The sequence below is a fragment of the Protopterus annectens genome, chromosome 11.part0 (assembly GCF_019279795.1).
Source record: "Protopterus annectens isolate FY-2018-M chromosome 11.part0, PAN1.0, whole genome shotgun sequence".
NCBI classification, from domain to species: Eukaryota; Metazoa; Chordata; order Ceratodontiformes; family Protopteridae; genus Protopterus; species Protopterus annectens.
Genome location: NC_056745.1, coordinates 338,245,948 through 338,267,636, shown reverse-complemented (window position 1 = coordinate 338,267,636; position 21,689 = coordinate 338,245,948). Strand labels below are relative to the sequence as shown.

The 21,689-nt window shown below is 45.0% G+C and overlaps 1 protein-coding gene across 4 annotated transcripts in view; it reads left to right on the top strand.

The window, feature by feature from the left end:
• Positions 1-21,689, top strand: part of TDG (thymine DNA glycosylase) — a 393,522-nt gene that overhangs the window by 146,113 nt on the left and 225,720 nt on the right. For all 4 annotated transcript variants that reach the window (XM_044087839.1, XM_044087841.1, XM_044087838.1 and 1 more), the window contains exon 6: positions 74-209. In XM_044087839.1, coding sequence (XP_043943774.1) covers positions 74-209 — 136 coding nt within the window. The remainder of the gene's footprint in view (positions 1-73; positions 210-21,689) is intronic.

Below are 21,689 nucleotides of genomic sequence, written 5' to 3'. Positions count from 1 at the left end.
CAACATTAAGGCAATAGTTTTTTTTAATTTTATAAGTTATATTCAACTCACTGTTTTCTCTCTTTGTTTGTAGGGAAGTGCCTGTTTTTGTCTGGTCTAAGTGAATCCCAGTTAAGCCATTTGGATGACCATACTTTGCCAGAGAAGTACGGAATTGGGTTTACAAACATGGTCGAAAGAACAACTCCTGGAAGTAAGGACCTTTCCAGGTAAGCTGAAGAAAAAAAAAGGCAGTTCTGTTGCCTGTGACACCCCTTCATTGTATAAGACGTGAACAGTTCAGTTTATGGCACAGCATTCCACTAATGATTGATCCAGAATGTTTGTGTATGTACGTATGTATACACGCACACACACTAGTTGATAAAATGTTGGTCTGCATCGTGGGTGGACAGATCTTTATCTTCATGTCTCTCCATCTGCTCCTAAGTCCATGGAATTTTACGAGCAGTTTTGGTAACCCATTCACTTCATAGAGAAAATGCTAAAGGAAAGCTGATGGACCTGGTTCAGTACTGTGATTTGTAAATTAGGCCTTCATTTTTCTAATCCTTCCTGATCCACACAGTATATGAAACCGTCTGTGATATTTGTACTTATTCAGTAAGATGAATACATCCCTGGTACAGTGTGGCTGAATTTCACTCTGTTCTTTTTTGCCTTATTAATTCATGAAGATAGCATACTTTTGCACATCCCGTACTGGTACAGTGTGATCATGCTTGGATGGATAATAAATATTAGCATAGACTGTTACAACAAGTATGTAGCTGCAAAACTGACTAGTGTAGAGAGGTGCTTTCCTATTGATCTTTAAAATGACTACACTGCTTGACCTCCCTTTGTTCTACTTGAGAGCAGCTGGAGGTACTATAGGTCATGATGACATCTCTAGAAGCTGTAAAATCTGAGAAAGATGGGTGGAGTAAAATGAGACAGATATTTCATTGGTTTGCAGTCTGATACCCTCAGAACCTTTTACATTATGACCACTGCAAGCATTTTTTTTTTACTCATGTAGGCTTTTTCCTTCATGCTGGAGCATGCTCTTTTATGTGTGAAACTAAACAGTATGAGAATGGCCATAACATTAGTGCTGTAAAGAGCCTGCAAAGACCAACACGATTTGAACTCAAATTCCACAAGTAATGCCTTCTTGTTTTCACATCTTTATTTATTGTGGTAATGTAAAAAGCAGATTACCCCTTAAGTGTAATCTGCTGACATTGAAGGAAGGCATTGCCTATCTATTTGCCTTGCCGTTTGTGCTGAAGAGCTTTTACATTGTTGAAAGAAAGTACATTTAGGTAAAACCTTGCCGTAACAGTCGATGTCCTCCTCTTCCCTGTTGCAGTATTGTACAGAGAAGGGATGTCCGGCCAAGGGCAGCCCGATGCTCAGCCAGTATGCAAAAGCCTAAAAAAGACCTTGCATGTGCCCTTCATTTATGCTACCCACACAGAACATGGGCATAAAGGGACGTATGAACACAACTGCCTAGAACTGAATTGCCCCAGAAGAGAGCAGTTGCCATAGGACAAAGGAGTCCATGCACATCCAGAAAGAAAAAAATGCAGAAGAAACAAGAGAATGTTGGAGAGAGGGTGCGAATACTGCAGTAGTGAATAGAAGGGCATCTACTGTTATGGGAAGATTTTACACAACTGTACTATGTTCTTTATCACTGTTGCAGTATTCTACAGAGAAGGGATGGTAAAAAAGCTCAAGAAAAAGAGTGGGAGATGGAAGGCTGAGAAGATCCCTCAAAAAACCCACATCAGATGGTTTCAGAAAAACCTGTTGTGGTCCGAGAAACCATATCCAACTTATAATGTGTAGTAAAGGTATGCACTGAAGACCAAATAGCAGCTTCAAGGATGGAATTGGTGTCCAACCCCTTGAAGGCACCAGAAAAGTTAACAGCCGTAGTGGAATGAGCTCTAACACCACTAGACAGAGATTTGCCATGACAAGAACAAAATGACATTCCCTTAGACATCCAGAAGAAGATGGTTTGCTTAGAAACAGCCAAACCCAAAGACCTGGGATGAAAGGAAACATGAAGCTGATCAGATTTACGAATAGTCCTAGTTTTATCCAAGTAGTACCTCAGCTGTCTGTGCAAATTGAAGGTATGCAGGACCCTCCCATTAGCAGACTGAGGAGAAGCAAACAAGGAAGAGAGTTGTAGTAGCTGATTCAAGGACAAGTGATTTACTACCTTGGACATAAATGAAGGATTAGTGCGAAGAGACACCTTGTCCCTGTGAAAAAATAAAAAAGGAGGCAACGGCTATAAGGGTCTGGAGATCAGAAACCCTTCAAACAGAAGTAAGAGCCAGCAACAAAAAAGTTTTCCAGGTACAATGTTGCAAAGAAGCCGAATCTGCAGGCACAAAAGGAGTCAATTTTTCCAAAACAAAGTTAAGGTCCCAAGGAGGAGGAATAGGTTTTCTTGGAGGTCTAATATGCAGGACACCTTAAAAAATTGACCTGAAAACAAGAAGTCAAAGGAGAGTTCAAGGCAGACAAGCAGAAATAGCTGACAAATGGGCCTTCATAGAGGAATAGGCCAAGCCAGACTGCAACAGCTGACACAAATGAGAGAACCAGAGGGACCCCCACTGAAAAAAAGTCCTGGTTACGAGCATGGCATCAGACTGAAACTCTCTTCCACTTGGACATATGATTTTCTGGTTGAGAGTTTCTTTGCCTCCTTTAAAACCCTGAGGCACAAGTTCAGAATAGAGGATTTTGATCCCTTTCAGGCACCTATCACCCACAATGTCAGTTGTGGATTGGATAAGTGGGAATGGGTGAGAGACCCCTTGTCCTGCATTAGGAAATCCAACTGGTGAGGTAACGTGTGTTGACTGCCCCTGGCCAAATGCACTAAGAGGGGAAACCAGTGTTGTCTCGGTCAAAAGAGAGTCACAATCAAGATTTTTGGGGAGTTCTGCTGAATCTTCTCCAATACTCGTGGAAGTAGACGAAGAGGAGGGACAGCATAAAGAAACATCCCCTTTCAAGGAAAGGGAAGGAAAGGGTGTACATCTTCCAACCCAAATGGCTGGGCACTCTAGAACAGATGACAGGAAGCTGCCTGTTCAGAGACTAGGCAAAATGATCTACCTGTGGAGTACCACACCAATGGACAGTGTCCATAAACACGTCTCTGTGAAGCATCCATTCAATGAGTCTGTGTTTTGGACCAGCTCAAAGAGTCTGCCACTAGATTGTGCTCTGAAGGAATGTATTCTGCCTGAAGAGTTAACTGATAATGGAGTGCCACTTCCCAAGCCTTGAGCGCCACCCTGCGGAGAAGGTAAGATTTTGTGACCCCCCCCTCCCCCCCCCCCGGTAATACCATATCAATGTGGTGTTGTCTGTGTACACTTTCAAGGGGCCTGGAGTGAACATGGGCTAAAAAGCCTGAAGGGCCAGAATGAGAGCTCTCATCTCTTTGATATTTATGATCTGACTGCTGATGGGGAGGTCAAAGACCCTGAATTTTCAGATGACCAAGAAAAATCCCCCATCCCATGTCGTGGCATTGCTGAACAGCTGTTCAGAAGGGACTGGAGGCTGAAAGGGCCAGCCTGGGTTGAGAGCAAACTGTAGAATCCACCACTCAAATTCCTTCCTGAGACAGGGAAGGAGAGGTGCACTGAAGTGGAAGGAGAGGTACACTGAAATTCAGAGGATGATGATGCTGTAGCCAAACTGACTTGAGTTGAGGTGCCATTGAAGATTCTGCGTAAGCAGTCTGGCAAGAAGAAGCACTGGAATAGAAGAGGCTGTGAATCCCGGGGTCCAAAGAAGCACCCTGCCTAGCATGGCAGTTAGAGAAAGACAAGACTGAAAGAAAGCTGTCAACGACCGTACCTTTGGAGGTAGAAGAGGGGCCAACATCGACAGTGACTGAATCCTGCATCCCAAGATACACATGACTCTGAGAAGGAGTCTGGATAGACTTTTGGAAGTTTATAGTAAACCCCAGACTTTGAAGAAGAGAGATGGTGAACTGCAGATCCTGTAACAATCGACTGAGAAGGCACCTGAAGTAAAAGGTCGTCTAGATAAGAAAAATCTGAATGCCTTGGAGCCTGCAGAAGACTACCACAGGAGCTAGGCATTTTGTGAATATCCCTGGGGCAGTGTAGAGGACAAAGCAGAGAAGTGAAAATGACAGGAAGACGCACAAATGTAAGAACTTCCTGAAAAGATGAATAGGGTTATGAAGTTAAACATCTTTCTGATCCAAGGACACCAGAAAGTCTTGGGGTAATAAGAGTTTTAAGAAAAAGCATCTGAAAAATAAAGGATGTCGATAAAGGTGTTGAGCCAGGAGAGATTCAGACTAGGTCTCCTAGTGCCCTCCTTTCGAGGAACCAGAAACCATCTGGAATCAAAAGCCCTTCCCACTTGGGAACAGGGACAGGTTGAATGATTCCTTGGTTCAACAGGGACCCTTGAACCTCAGGGAAATGAGGAAGTTGCTCTAGAAGATGTTGAGGAATACCTAAAAATGGAGGGAAAGGTGTCCATACCATGAAGTAACCCTGATAGATGATAGAAAGAACCCAAGAGTCTGAAGTGATGAGAGACCAACTTGGAAGACCAAGGAACCTGGCATAAAGGGGAGGGGTGTCAGAGAAGCAGGCTTGTCTGATTTAAAGGAGGCTTCTGGGCCACAGAAATCTGAGAAACCTTAGAGGGGGCCCACCTTCCACTCTTCATGCCCTTAGAGGTCTTTTGGGAGTGCCTGTGAACAAAACCAGGCCTAGAAGGATAATTTCTCTGGAACTTGGGGATAGGAGAGACAAAAATGTTTAAGGTCTTGTAAGGTTTTGCCTCTCTGTCGAAGAGACTTAAACATGTTAGCAGCAGCATTCCCCAAAAAGATGAGTATTATCCAAAGGATCATCCAACAAGCTGGCCATAATGTCCTCGGGTAGAGACTAGAGATAGAGCCAAGAATAGCACCTCATGATGGACCCAAAAGCCGCAGCCCTAGAAGAGGCATCAGCAGCATCATATATACACTTAATAGAGCGGCGAGCCACTTGTGAAGTAGAACTAAAAAAGATGAGGCGGAGGATTTCCCTTCAGAGTCAGGAAGGTCAGAGAACCTGACAAGCCAGAGCATACCTTGTCATGTGGGCCTGGTAATAGCTCTTAAGGCCAAAGTAGAAGCAGTGTAAATTTTCTTGCCAATCCTCTCCATTGCCCTAGTATCTTTATCAGAAGGCAAATGTTTGGAAGAAGGCAAAAGTTTAGAAGGTTTGTCAGAAGAGACTGACACCACAGCAGGATCAGCAGAAGGACATTTAAGTAAAAATTGACCGTCCTCAGTTACCTTATAGAACCTCTTAGAAGCAGGAAGCTGAGAATCAGGATGTTTGGGAGCAGGAAGCTGAGAATCAGGATATTGGAAAGCAGCAATGAAAGTATCTAACCAGGCAGCCAATAAAGGAGGAGCTGCTAATGGTTTGAGTATCCACCTGAAGCAATTCAATGTCTTTAAATTTCAGAAACTAGAGAAGAATCCCACTTAAAGAATTCCATCATCCTAGCAATTGTGCCCCCAAAGGACAGTTCCTCAAAAGGAGACTGAGGGCTAACAGACCCCTCTTCATCAGAACCATAAGCCAAAGGTGAAGGCATCTGTGAAGAATAGGGCAATGACCCCTCACCAGACACTGAGTCCTCTTCTGAGTTATCTGATTCCCTAAGCCATTTAGAAGGGGTAGAGGGCCAAAGAGGAGTGGGTACTGAACCCCCTTGAGGATGCCTTGGGGCCATTAAGGCAGAAAACAAGCCCAGCCCAAACTCCCTTTGATGATCTATAGGAAGGACCGAAACATGCTTCAGTTTTTGTCTTGTCTTTGAAGGGACGTCAGCCCTAACAAATAATGCTGGAGGTTTTGACCTTTGGCGATATTCGATAAGAGAACCTGGAACTTCCTCCCTGACCAGTATCTATGGAATCCCTCTAGGACCCTCCAAGGTAATCAAAATGTGGTTCCCCCTCGACATCCAAAGCAGACTCCTCAGAGGATGTGTGAAAAGACAGATCCATGCCAGCCTCCAGTGGAATTGTGGCAGAGGAATCCGAAGTAGATGCCAATCGACCTGCAGAGCTATTGCCTGCTTCTAGAGGGATGTCCAGTGGAGGCTGGACATGTAAAGAATCCGTCCGAAACTTCTTGGCCTTCTTTTTACTTAGCAGGAGTATCTCAGGGTTAAAATATTATGCCACGGTACTCTTGACTTAACTGTTTAAGCCTTTGGTTTTCAAGATAAATGGGCAGGGAAGACAAATGTGACTTGGGCACCGATGCCTTACAGATACTACAAGATGTATGGTCCTGGGAAGCAACCAAACAAGATGTTTGTGACGATTCTTATGGGGAATCTGCCTCCCACACGGGCATTTTCACTTCTTGGATGACAATGAACTCTAGGTAGTAAAATAAAATACACAAGACCAAGAAAAATAATTAAAAAAAAAAAACAAACAAAAAAAAAAAAAAGCACTTATTTGGTGTTGCTAAACATTCAGTACAACAAGATGTTCAGACCAACTGGTAAAAACGGAGTTTGAACTGGCGGCAAAGAAGGTCTGGGTAGTTGCATCCGTAGGTCTCTTTTATGCCCTGTGTGGAGGGAGCATAAAGTGATGTACAGCGCATACAAGATCTTGAGGTTTTTGCATACTGGTCTAGCGTCGGGCTGCCCTGGGCGGCACATCACTTCTCTTTAGAATACTGCAACAGGGATATAGAATGACATCTTGCTGGGATGAAGGTAGTGTAGCAACATAATTTAAAATGAGGCCTTTGAAACTGTAAAATGCAGTTAACTCATTACATCCGAGTGATGCCTCCAGGTGCTTCTGTAGTTAACTCCTACTAACGCCTCTAGAAGAAGCCCTTTTTTATTATTAAATATCCGATTAAAGCTAACCATAGGTGCACGAGTGTGCCCATCGCTTACCTATGGTTAATGCAGCTTAAATGGCTGAAGAGGTTAACAAGGAAGATGTATGCAAATGAAGCAGCATAGCAATAGTGTAGTGGGCAGAGCATTCGCCTTACGAGCAGGCATTCCCGGTTCGAGTCCACTGCAGCACATTCTATTTTTCATGGCAAAGCACGTTATGAGTAATATTTATGTTGCATAACCCACTAAACAGCATATTTTTATGAACTGGAGTACTGCAGTCAATGCACATGTGAGGTGTCAGTGTCATAATGAATAAAGGACTAGTAAGCAGGTTTAAGCACCAATAAGCAGTAGTAAGCATATGTAAGCACTAGTAAGTGAGCTTAAGCCCGTTTGCGCTGTGGTAAGCAATGACTACACTGGTTAAGCAATTCTGAAGCTAACTCTCTGTAAGCAGATGTAATGGCAGGTTAGCAGTGCTTACCATCACGCAAACCCGCTTACAAATGCTCAGAAGTGCCTTAGTCACTCTGTAGCCAATGGCCCTTGTTCTGCCCATCAACAAAATAAGCATCGATGCAGGTCTCGAACCTAGGACCCTTATACACAATAGTCACGGTAGTTAACAACCAAGCCATCACAGAAGTACAGAAGAATGAGGTATATGCAAACACGTCTTCAGCATAGTAAAACCAAACTGAACCTGGGAAAGGAATCCATATACAGACATACGTGCCTTAACCCACTACGTAACATAAGTATGTGAACCAGAGTACAGCAGAAAGGTCAGAAGTCAGGTGCAAGTGTAATAGAGTGTTGAAGTCCCCAATAAAGCACAAGGACCTCATACAGTGTACGTACACATGAATCATGGATACTAGGCATACATATAAGGTGTAATGAATAATAACTCAATGCCAAAAAAAGAATTATAGGGCAAAGTCTAATGTAAGCAACGCTAAGCATTGCACAGGCCAGCTTAGGAGGTGTAAGCAATATGTCAGCCAGCTAACTCAATGTGCCCAGTTTTATATCCCTTTAAATAATGCCACTCTTAGGTAAGCAGGATTGCCCATAGATTATCCTTTTCAAAATGGGCCAATCACTGAAGTGCGAGAAATCGGCCCTACTTAAACCTAAGAGGCGGGAATATATCTCATAACTGGTTGTAGCTTCCCCTTGCAGGCACAATGGCAGTAAGGGGAGAAGGTGTGCGCTTTCGGGCTCAGTGCTGGTGCATCCAGGAGTCCAAGTTCATGGCAGGACTCCTTGTCAAAGACCATGATCAGAGACTGCTGCAGGGCCAGTACCAGGGCTCCCAATATAAAGCGGAGGCCTGGGACCATCTCGCCCATGACCTCACCAGTGCTACTGGCATACCCCGAACTGGTGAGCAGGTCAGGCATCACTATGCCGACCTGAAGGCGGCATAAGGGAGGACCTCTTGGAGGAGTGGCTCCAAGAGGCTAGAGCGGCAGGGAATGTTCCAGTTGTGTTTAAGTATCACCTCACTATGTGTGTAATAATTGCCAGCCCAGGTACATCATGGATAGGTATCGCTAAGTATTCCTCTTATGTCCCCCACAGCTGCAATGGAGCGGGCTACGAATCAGGAGGCCCACGTCATTTACTTGGCGAGGTTACAACGTGAGGCAGGTCAGTAATACTCATGCAATTACTGTCCTAGGAAATAAAACTAAAAGTAGTAGTAAATTAATTGCCTGTATAAAACCTGTATTGTTCAAGACAAGTACTACATACACTAGAGAATATGGCAGGAAGAGTTTCATATCGTTTGTATGTCAATAAAAGTGTAATAGCCTGACAGTAAAGGTCTAACTGCTGGACTGCAAGTGTATACTCTGGTATCATATGGTAATGTAGATTAGAAATCATCTAATAGTAGTACTGTTGTATTAAACACCGTTACCCACACTGTGCACCATAAATTGAATGTGTAGGGATGCCTGTATATGGGATGCCTGTATATGATAGGTGCAATCCCCAGAGGCCATTTAGTACAACTGAGAGACACATAGACAGAAAACAGGGAAAATGCAGACAACAAAACCCGAATAGCACATGCAACTGAGATGTGAACTGTTGTTTTTTTAGCACACACAGCCATGGTTCGAATCCTGCCAGTGGTAGTACTCTGCATACAGAATCATACCCCACAACTGTACAGATATGTCCAGAATGTCCAGTAAAGTTGCCCATGTCTGTTGCCTATCAACTTGTCACCCTGGGAAATCAGTGGGATGATCCCAGACGTATAGGCAGCAAATAGGAAATACAACTGATTGACACACATCTATGAGAACAAAGCTGGCACACTAGCAACTCCCCAATACCTTATGAGACTAAGAAGCCACGTATGTCCCATTTACACCCCAACTCGTCAAGCTGTGTTTAGAATGTGTACAGTAACAGAGTGAGATGTATGAGCATAATAGTAATGTGGAATCTGGTAATGTGTGTGGGAACATTCAGATGTTCATCGTGTTTCACTGCTGCAGTCATTACTCTTGGGTTATCCTGCTGGTAGAGTACCCGCAGTCGGCCTGAATTCCAAAGTCCTGGTCCGGCGTCGGTTGCTGTCGCCTCTTCCCTGATGTCAGTGCGCCAGGGGTATAAAAGATGCAGCCGACGCCATTTTCTTCAGTCTTTCTTGCCATGCGGTGCCCAAAGCAGAAGCAGTTCACAAGTGCCGGTCGGCTGACTCCTGAGATTTTCGTGTTCGAATTTCAGATCCGAAGTCTTCATTTAAAGCGAAGTACCCCGTTGGGGAAACTTTTTTCTTGCTCCAGACCGATGTCAGAAAAAGTTAATAATCGTTATTTCTTGTGGGAAACAAATACCTCATAAGGACTTCCATTCTTACTGTATTCCTTGCCTAGGCCCTGATCATGACGTTGCTAATTGCAGGTTTTGTGCTAGATTTAACCAACGCACTCTTAAGCGTTGGTACGATTTTGCATTTCATTGCTTTTGCCGGAGATTTAATTACACAATGTCATCGGATAGCCATCAGACTACCACAATTCACAAGAAACGCAAGGAAAAGTTAAAGGACAGGCATCCGAGGTCCAAAACTGACGACGAGGCTTCTTCTAAGCCTGCCACCGGTTCGCCGGTTCTCAGTGAGGTGCTTTCGCAGCCCCTGACGCCTGCTACCTCAGAACCGCAGGCCGCTTCCGACTCCCACGTGGAGCAGACTAGGCCTCTGGAAACTCAAGGTATTGGACACTTGGAAAATATTCCCTCAGATGGGTCCAGAGCCGCTGAGCAGGCATCGGCTTCTGAGGGTGTTTTCAGGCCTACACAGTTACATATAAAACCGACTACAGCTTCAAAGGCAAAGACTAAAGCACCACTAATGACAAAAAAAACAAGTGCAGCAAGCCCATGGACAGGCCTCCATGCCTAAAAAAACAGATGCTCAAAATGGCTGAAGACCTAATTACTTTGATCAGGGGTTCCCATCCCCCTCCTGATAAGAGGCCTAGGCAAGAGACAGAATATGAATCTTCAGATCAGATTTCCATTTCCTCTGACTCCTCTTCTGAACAGGAATACTCTCTCCCTCCCTATGAGGATTCCGATGCTGAAGAATCTATCCATTCAGCCTCCCCTCCTGAGGATTATTCCTTTGGGGAAGCCCTGCATACCATGAGGGAGCACTTCCACTGGGAGAGCCAAGACTACTCAGAATCTAAGAAAAGGCTCGGAGACTTTCTTTTACTACCTCAGCACAGGCCTCTTGCTATCCCTCCTGTTTTAGACATTGTAGATAATGTATTTTCAGAGTCCGGCCTGTCTCCTGACTCATTACCCCCTGCACCGGTTAAGCCAGATAGATACTGCAGGGTTCCAGATTCACATAAATTTCTTTATAAAAACCCTGCTGCTGACCCAGAAACTATTTCTCCGGGTCCCAAAGGGGTCAAGGCTTCCACTGCAAAAAACCCTATCCCCTCTGATAGGGATTCAAGGGCACTGGACAGATGGGGGAAAAAGGTTTACACTTCTGCTACCTTGGCTGTGAGGGCTTTAAATTGTCAATTTTATATGCTTAAATATCAGCAATACTTAATGTCACTGCTTAAACAGAAAACGTTAACAAATTCTGCATGTGCAGAAAACAAGGAAATGCAGGATTTATTGCATGCAACTGAACAAGTGGGAAAACATACTTTGCAATGTGGTTTTGATTCTCTGGAGGCCTCTTGCAGGGCGGCTGTTACGGGTTCTGTCATTAGGCGGCATGCTTGGTTAAAGGAACAGAATCTGCTTGATCATGTTAAAACAAAATTATTAGATGCTCCATTACAGCATGATACTTTGTTTGGTGTTAAAGCAGAAGAGGTGCTGAAGAAAATGGAGGACAAAGCGAAACCTATGCAGACAGTTAAGGATTTCTTACAGGTGCAGCCACCCAGATTTAGCAAGAACTGGCCTACAAAGAATTGGTCCTTTCCATTGTCAGACAGGCCACAAAGAGACAGATGCAGACGCCCCAGAGGCAGATCCCAGCCCCAAGGCTCATACAGGCCTGAACAATGGGGTGCTTCTACCTCCAAAAGCAGAGAAGACAAATCACAGCCGTACAGGAAACAGTCCCAATGACTTTCCTCTGCCAGCACCAAGCACTTATCTTTTGACAGCCCCCTTAGGGGGAAAACTAGCACTTTTTTCACAAAATTGGCACATGATCACCCAAGACAAATGGGTCTTGAACATAGTGTCTCAGGGCTACAGGTTCCATTTTCACACCTTGCCAAGGGCAAAAGGTATGCCAGACCTGCCACACAATCAATGGGCAGAGGCACAAAAACAAGTTACATCCCTCATGGACAGGAGGGCGATTCAGTAAGTACCAAAACAGCAGGGACAAGGATTTTACTCAAGACTTTTCTTGGTACCCAGAAAGGACAAAGCCTGGAGACCAATACTGGACCTATCTATTCTAAACACATTTCTGAACGTTTCAAAATGTTGACTGTGCAGTAGCTTCTGCCCATGCTGGGCAAGAAGGCTTGGCTTGTAACTTTGGACCTAAAAGAGGCATACCTGCATGTCCCAATCAGACAATCTTGCAGAAGATGCCTCTGATTCATAGCTGGCTCAATGCACTACCAATTCTGTGCACTGCCCTTTGGCTTATCTGCTGCGCCCAGGGTCTTCACAAAATGCCTGGCACCAGTAATTGCATTTTGCAGACCTAGAGGAATTCAAATATATCCTTACTTGGACGACTGCCTTATTCAACCAGAGAACAAGGACATTCTACTAAAGCATCTGGCGTTTGTAAAAAGATACTAATTTGCCTAGGGTACACAGTAAACGAAAAGAAATCAAAACTAGTACCCTCTCAAGAGTTAATATTCCTGGGTGCAAGCTTAAATACAACTGCCCAGATGGCTTATCTCACGCCAGACAAACAAAGGCAACTGACTTCTTACTTCAAAATGTTGGCAACAAAGACCCAGATGTTCTTCGTCTCACATTGCTGCAGTCATAACCTGTGGGTAGTCCGCTGTCCTCGGTCGGCCCGAATACCAAAGAGTTAGGCTGGCGTCGGTCATGGGCGCCCGGAGCTGACGTCAGTACGTAGTAGTACTTAAGCGCATGACCGACGCCATATCCTCAGTCTTTCTTGCCACGTGGTCCGAAGCAGAAGCAGCGTTTGCAAGTGCCATTCGGCGTTCTGAAATTTTCAATTTTCGAGTTTCAGACCGAAGACCAAGTTGGGCTAAGTACCCCGTTGGGGAAAATTTTTGTCTTTTCTTGCCTCAGTCAATCCGGATGTCAGAAAAAGTTAATAATTGTATTTCTTGTGGGAAACAGATACCTCATAGGGACTATCATTCTCTCTGTATTCCTTGCTTAGGGCCTGAACATGACGTAGTCGGGTGTCGCTTTTGCGCTAGATTTAATAAGCGCACCATTAAACGCAGATTAGACTGTGCTAGGCTTGTTTTCGGTAAGCGGTGTAACTACAACATGCCGTGTTCACAAAGGTTCTGGCTCCTGTAATAGCTTTCTTAAGACTGAGGGGAATACAAATTTATCCTTATCTGGACGATTGCCTGATTCTAGCTCAGGGCAAAGACAGGTTACTTCAACAGCTACAGTATGTAATGGCAGTTTTAAGGTGCCTAGGGTATTCTGCAACAGGAGTTTCGATGGTGGGCACAGGCCTGTCACCACAACAAGGGACAACCATTCACTTTACCCACAGCCAGGCAGACACTAACTATGGATGCATTAGATTATGCCTGGGGGGCCCACATGGCAGGAAAATGTATTCAGGGCACATGGCCCGCAAGCCAGATGCATCTTCATATCAATCAAAAAGAGATGCTAGCTGTTCAGAATGCCCTGACAGCTTTCAAGGATCTACTTCATCCAGGACAACTACTGATAAAGACGGAAAATGCTACAGTCATGTGGTGCATAAACAAGCAAGGAGGCGCACATTCTTACCCCCTCTGCAGACAAGCCATGCCTTTGTGGGCCACTGCACTGACTTCAAGTTCACCTGCAAGCACAATTCCTGCCAGGAAAGATAAATACTCTGGCAGATGAACTAAGCAGAAACCTCATGGACCCCCACGAGTGGAAACTGGATCCACAAGTCTTTGCCTCCCCTCACAACTGCCAACTACAGAGATTATGCACAAGGACTTATCACAAGCAAGCATGGAAAGTGGATGCCTTATCCTTCAGCTGGAAAAACCTAACCGTATATGCCTTTCCTCCACTTCCTGTCCTCCCCAAGGTCCTCCTAATGGTCAGAAAAGAGAAGCCAAAAATTATACCGATTGCCCCAGACTTGGCCACGCCAACACTGGTACCCAGTCCTAAAGAACTTGTCTCAAGGTCCAGCCTGGACATTGCCTCAAATTTCTCACTTACTGACCCAACAGAACAATCAGATCCTGCACAGCCAACTCAGAACCTTAAATCTTGCAGCATGGCGGATAATGTAGCCATTCAGAACACTCCTCTCTCCAAAGCTATGATGGATGTTATTTTGGAGGCCAGGAGGCCCAGTACCAGAGAATCTTATGCAGAATAATGGAATAAATTCTGTGCTTGGAACCAGGCACAAGGAATTGACACGTTTGTACCAAATATGCCTCGGATTTTACAATACTTAACTGGGATGCTGGACAAAGGCCTATCCTTTTCATCAATTAAGATCCATGCCTCTGCCATTTCATCCCATTACAATACGGAACCACCTATCTTTTCGCATCCTTTAATAAGGCAGTACCTCAGAGGGGCCAAAATCATAAGACCTCCAAGGAGAGCAACAGAACCCGTAACTGCGGCCCTGCAGGAGGCCTCTAAAGAATCAAAACCACATTGCAAAGTATGCTTTCCAACTTGTTCAGCTGCATGCAATAATTCCTGCATTTCCTTGATGTTCATCGTGCATACCGCTGCAGTAATCACATATGGGTTCTCTACCGTCAGGCGGGTCCTCAGTCGGCCGAATTCCAAAGTCTAGGTCCGGCGTCGGTTGTTGTCGCTTTCTTTCCTGACGTCAGTGCGACAGGGGTATATAAGACACAGCCGACGCCATATTCTTCAGTCTTTTTTGCCGCGCGGTGCCCGAAGCAGAAGCAGTTCGCAAGTGCCGGTCGGCCAGCTCCTGAATTTACGAAAAATTGGAAACCGAAGTCTTCTTTAAAGCTAAGTACCACGTTGGGGAAACTTTTCTTGCCTCAGACCGATGTCGGACAAAGTTAACAATTGTATTTCTTGTGGGAAGCAAATACCGCATAAGGATTTCCATTCCCTCTGCATACCTTGTTTAGGCCCAGACCACGACGTCTCGGGCTGTCGCTTTTGCGCTACTTTCAATAAACGCACTATTAAGCGTCGGGCGGAGTTCGCCCAACATTATTTTGGTAAAGCCTTTGATTATAAAATGTCGTCGGAGACTCCGACTACCGTTTTGTCCAAAAACCGCAAGGACAAGGACCGACACGCGAGGTCCGCGGTCTCCACCGACACCACGCCAAAACCGGCTGCACGTGGTCCGGTTCTCAGTGAGACGCCTATGCAGTCCCTGACTACCGACAATACTTCCTTGGCGGTGTATTCTGTAACCGAGACCGCAGGTGCCTTGGCCCTTACTCAGACTTCAACCACCGAAGCCACTGTGAGTGTTGAGCCTCCGAATGTAGACAGGTCCACTTCCACCCAGGGTGTCTTTAGACCCTCATCTTCCTTTTCCATTAAGGCCTTTACTAAGTCCAAATCAGCCATGCATCCCAAGAGGCCTGTTGCTCAGGGCCCATCCCCAGGCCCCATGCCTAAAAAGCAGATGCTTAAAATGGCTGAGGATTTAATTACTCTTATCAGGGGTTCCCAACCCCCTCCAGACAAGAGACCCAGAGTGGAGGAAGATTCTCCCTCTTCTGAACAGGGCTCCATTTTCTCAGAACATTCTGATGTAGAGGAACACTCGTACTCCCCTTATGAAGATTCTGATGCAGAACAGTCCATTCCTTCTGTATCTCCCCCAGAGGATTTTTCTTATGGGGAAACCTTGCACACCTTGAAGGAACACTTCCATTGGGAAGGCCAAGACTTTTCTGATTCCAAGAAAAGGCTTAGGGAATTTCTTTTGTTACCTCAACACAGACCTCTGGCTATACCTCCTGTCTTGGACATACTTGATGATGTTTACTCGGAGGCTTGTCTTAACCCGGATTCCCTGCCTCCGGCCCCAGTCAAACCTGATAGGTACTACAGAGTTCCTAACTCTCACCAATTTCTTTTCAAAAGCCATAATGCTGACCCTGAAACTATTTCTCAGGGTCCCAAGGGAATGAAGGCCTCTACTGCCAAGAATCCACTACCTTCCGAAAGAGAATCTAGATCCTTAGAAAGGTGGGGGAAAAAGGTATACACCTCGGCCACCCTAGCCATGAGGGCCTTAAATTGTCAGTTCCATATGCTTAAATATCAGCAGTTTCTGTTATCACAATTAAGAAATAAAATGTCTCAACCTGAACAACCAGATTTGAAGAAATTGCAGGATATATGATGCATAGTGCAGAACAAGTGGGTAAACACACCTTACAATGTGGTTATGATGCCTTAGAGGCCTCAAGTAGAGCTGCTGTTACAGGATCAGTCATTCGTAGACATGCCTGGCTTAGGGAACAAAGCTTGCCTGATCATGTTAAAGCTAAACTACTAGATGCTCCTTTACAAAAGGATGTACTATTTGGTACTAATGCTGAGGAGATACTACGGAAAATGGAAGAAAAAGCTAAAAATATGCAAACTGTCAAGGCTTTTCTACAGGTACAACCACCTCGTTTTAGCAGAAATTGGCCTTCTAAAAACTGGTCCTTTCCAGCCATGGACAAGCCCCAAAGAGGTAGATACAGGCGCACAAGGGGCAGAGGACAATCTCAAGGATCATATAGAGGCAGACAATGGCAAACTCCAGCACCAAGAGGTGGCGAAGACAGTGCACAACAATACAGAAAACAAACCCAATGACTTCCTCCTTTTCATGTCAAGCAAAGCTGGCATTATTTGCAAGAAATTGGCATGTTATCACAACAGACAAATGGATCCTGGGCATTATAAACAGAGGCTACAGATTTCATTTTCACACTCTTCCAAAAATGAGAGGCATGCCAAACCTGCCACACAATCAAAGGGCAGAGGCACAAATACAAATTTCAAAACTCATGGACATGAAAGCTATTCAAGAGGTACCTACTCACGAACAAGGTCAAGGTTTTTATTCCAGACTATTCCTGGTACCAAGGAAAGGAACCGACTGGAGACCCATTTTGGACTTATCCATCCTAAATACATTTCTACTCGTACCAAAATTCATGACGCTCACATTACAGCAGCTTCTTCCCATGCTGGGCAAGGAGTTTTGGTTGGTAACATTGGACCTCAAGGAGGCATACCTGCATGTCCCAATCAGACAATGCTGCAGAAGATACCTCAGATTTCTTGCAGGTTCAATCCACTATCAATTCTCTGCATTGCCCTTTGGCTTATCTACTGCGCCCAGAGTATTCACGAAATGCCTGGCATCAGTAATTGCCTACTGCAGACTTCAAGGGATACAAATTTACCCTTATTTGGACGACTGCCTGATCCAAGCGGACAGCAAGCACATACGTCTGGAACATCTGGCTTATGCAACACGGTTACTGAATTCACTGGGATACACAATCAACAAAGAGAAATCCAGGCTAACACCATCTCAGAAAATAACTTTCCTGGGTGCCAACTTGGACACAAACACCCAGATGGCCTACCTTACGCCAGAAAAACAGGGGCAACTAACTCAGTACTTCAAAATACTAGCAAATTGTACCAGGCTTACTGCAAGGAAAATCCTGCAGGCTCTGGGCTTCATGGCATCTTGCATTCTTTTAATCCCATGTGCAAAGCTGCATATGAGAAAACTACAATGGTACCTAAAAAACCTATGGTCTCAACACAGCCACAATTTGGAAACAATAATACCAATAATTCCATGTTTGCAAAAGGAATTTCTATGGTGGGCCCAAGCATGTCAAACAAACACAGGTCTCCCATTCTGCAAGCCTCAAGCAAATCAAGTCATCACAACAGACGCCTCAGATTACGCCTGGGGGGCGCACATGACAGGCAGGTGCATTCAGGGCAAATGGTCCCAAAAGGAAAAGCACCTTCACATCAATCAAAAAGAAATGCTAGCAGTGATAAATGCAATTACAGCATTCAAGGACCTCCTGCATCCAGGGCAATTATTGATAAGAACAGACAACACCACAGTAATGTGGTACATAAACAAACAAGGAGGAACACATTCATACCCCCTGTGCAGACTAGCCATGACACTTTGGAACTTGGCTCTGGAATGGCAAATCGAACTTCAAGCACAGTACTTGCCAGGTTTGGAAAACACGCTGGCAGACAATCTAAGCAGAAATATGACAGATCCGCACGAATGGAAGTTGCATCCTCAGGTGTTTACAAAGATAATCCAAGCGTGGGGGAGGCCAGACATAGATCTCTTCGCCTCCCACAGGAATCATCAATTGGAAAAGTTTTGTTCAAGGACCTTTCACCCAAAGGCCTGGAGAGTGGATGCCTTCTCATTCAGTTGGACAGCATGGACAGTGTATGCTTACCCACCTCTGCCTCTTCTGCCCAAGGTGCTCTTGAAAGCAAGAGCAGACAGACCGAAGATGATACTGATTGCTACAGACTGGCCAAGTCAGCACTGGTACCCACTCCTGAGGAGCCTAACACATACTCCTCCCTGGCCTCTACCTCTAATGCCTCTTCTGCTGACTCAGCACAGCTACAAAACTCTTCACAGTCAGCTGAAAACACTCAGTCTGGCTGCATGGAAAATTCCTTAATACCACAACAGGCCCTACTTCCCAAAGAGGTGCAGGACGTCATTCTGGAGGCCAGAAGGCCATCTACTAGAAAGGCTTACTCCGCAAAATGGAAACAGTTTTGCTCTTGGAATGAGAAAAAAGGCCAGGACCCTAGAAAACTGAATTTGCCTCAGGTATTACAGTATCTAGCTGAGCTGCTGAACAGTGGACTTTCATTTTCCTCCATAAAAATCCATGCCTCAGCCATTTCTGCAGAATTCAACACGGATCCACCGTTATTCTCTCACCCACTTTTAAGACAGTTCCTCAGAGTGGCTAAGAATATAAGACCACCAAGGAAACAACCAGTGCCAGCCTGGGATCTTAATTACATTCTAGAAAAATTGACATTGCCTCCCTTTGAACCAGCTGCCTCAACAGATTTGCAATATTTGTCCCGGAAAACAGCTTTCCTTCTGGCCATTACCTCGGCTCGTAGGGTTTCAGAACTACAAGCCCTCATGGCTGTGCAGCCCTTTCTCATCTTCCATCAGGACAGGGTTTCCCTTCGAACCAACCCGTCATTTATGCCTAAAGTGGTATCCAGGGTAGCTTTAAATCAAGCCATACACTTACCTACCTTTTACCCCAATCCTCAAAACACAGGGGAAAGGCTGCTACATTCCTTAGACATCCATAGACAGCTACGTTATTATTTGGACAGAACAAAGCCTTTCAGGAAATCAGAACAACTTTTTGTGTCCTATGCTGTAGGAGCTCAAGGGAAGCCTGTTACCAAACAGACAATTTCAAAATGGATAGGCCACTGCATACGATTTTGTTACTCCTATCATGGGAAATCTGTCCCTACAGGCATCAGATCCCACTCCACCAGGGCCACAGCTACTTCTACAGCCTTCCTCAGAGGAGTTCCTACCAAAGATATTTTGGAGGCAGCCACTTGGAGTTCTGTGCATACCTTCACAAAACACTACCACCTGCCTTTATATTCCAAAACTAGAGCAGGCTTTGCCACTGCTGTGTTGCAGGGCATTCTGGCTCATCCCAGTTCCACCTAGTGCCTACCACCCTGTGCGTAGCTTTGGGATTCTACCCATATGTGATTACTGCAGCTGTATGCACGATGAACATAGTACAGTTTTGTACCTACCATAAATGTAGATGTTCGAGTGCTAATACAGCTGCAGTACAGGTTTCCCTCCCTCCTTCCCCTCTTGGTAAAGGACTAGTGGCTAACACCTCCTCATACAACCTAATTTGGGTTATTATGGTGTATTTGCTTGCAACTACTGTTTTTTGATTACATTGCATTGCTTGAATATATATATATATATATATATATATATATATATATATATATATATATATTATGTATTGCCTTCCTTCTGGGGGCACCTGACATCTGGGGCAAGAAAGACTGAAGAATATGGTGTCGGCTGTGTCTTATATACCCCTGTCGCACTGACGTCAGGAAAGAAAGCGACAACAACCGACGCCAGACCTAGACTTTGGAATTCGGCCGACCGAGGACCCGCCTGACGGCAGAGAACCCATATGTGATTACTGCAGCTGTATTAGCACTCGAACATCTACATTTATGGTAGGTACAAAACTGTACTTTTTCTGCGCATTCAGAGTTTAACAACATTTTCTGTTTAAGCAATGCCATGACATGTTGTTGATATTTGAGCATATGAAACTGACAGCTTAAGGCCCTTATAGCCAAGGTAGCAGATGTGTAAACTTTTTTTCCCCATCTATCCAGTGCCCTAGAATCTCTTTCGGGGGGGGGGGGGTAGGGTTTTTTGCAGCCAAAGCCTTAACTCATTTGGCAACCTGAGAAATATTTTCTGGGTCTGCAGCAGGGTTTTTAAAAAGGAATTTGAGAGTCAGGAACCCTGTAATATATGTCAGGCTTAACAGGAGCTGGAGGTAAGGAGTCAGGGGTAAGACTAGACTCCGAAAACACATCATCTACAATGTCCAACACAGGTGGGATGGTTAGTGGCTTGTGTTGGCGTAGTAAAAGGAAGTCCCTGAGCTTCTTTTTAGATTCTGAAAAATCTTGGCTCTCCCAGTGGAAATGCTTCCTCATGGTATGTAAGGTTTCCCCAAAAGAATAGTCCTCTGGAGGAGAAGCTGAAGGAATAGATTCTTCAGCATCAGAATCCTCATAGGGGGGAAAAGAATATTCCTGATCAGAAGAGGAATCGGAAGAAATGCAAACCTGATCTGAAGATTCAGTCAGTCTCTTGCCTAGGCCTCTTATCAGGAGGGGGATGGGAACCCCTGATCAAGGTAATCAAGTCTTCGGCCATTTTGAGCATCTGTTTTTTGGGCATAGAGGTCTGACCACGTGGCTCTTGAGTTTGTTTCTTTGCTTTGGAAGGTGTTTTAGTCTTTGCCTTTGAAGCTGAAGTTGGTTTGATGTAAAGATGTTTAGGTCTAAATGCACCCTCAGAAGCCGGTGCCTGCTCAGCGGCTCTGGACCCATCTGAAGTGATAATATCAGAGGCTCCAATACCTTGAGCTTCCAGCGGCATGGCCGACTCCATGTGGGAGTCGTTAGCGGCCTGCGACTCTAAAGTAGTGGGCGTCAGGGGCTGCGAAAGTGCCTCACTGAGGACCGACGAACCGGCGACTAGCTTAGGAGAAGCTTCGTCGTCGGTTTTGGGCCTCAGTAGTCTATCTCTTTCCTTTTCTTTGAGTTTTTTGTGAACTCCGGTAGTTGGATGGCTATCCGACATTTCTGGATAATTAAACCGGCGTCCAAAATAGTTTAAAGCAAAATCATACCGACGTTTAATAGTGCGTTGGTTAAATCTAGCACAAAACCGACAACCAGAAACGTTGTGATCAGGGTCTAGGCAAGGAATACAGTAAGAATGAAAATCCTTATGAGGTATTTGCTTCCCACAAGAAATACAGTTATTAACTTTTTCTGACATCGGTCTGGAGCAAGAAAAAAGTTTCCCCAACGGGGTACTTAGCTTTATTGAAGACTTCGGATCTAAAACTCAGACACGAAAATCTCAGGAGCTGGCCGACCGGCACTTGCGAACTGCTTCTGGCACCGCTCGGCAAGAAAGACTGAAGAAAATGGCGTTGGCTGCTTTTTTTATACCCCTGATGATCTCACATCAGGGAAGGGGCGACAGCAGCTGACGCAGGACCCAAGACTTTGGAATTCAGGCCGGCTGAGGGCAACCTGCCAGCAGGATTACCCAAATGTAATGACTGCAACAGTGAAACACGAAGAATATCTGTGATGGGCAGTGTTTAAATTGTGGCAGACACAGCCATGGTCTGAATCCTGGGAGTGGATGTAGGCTGCATACAAAATCATACCCC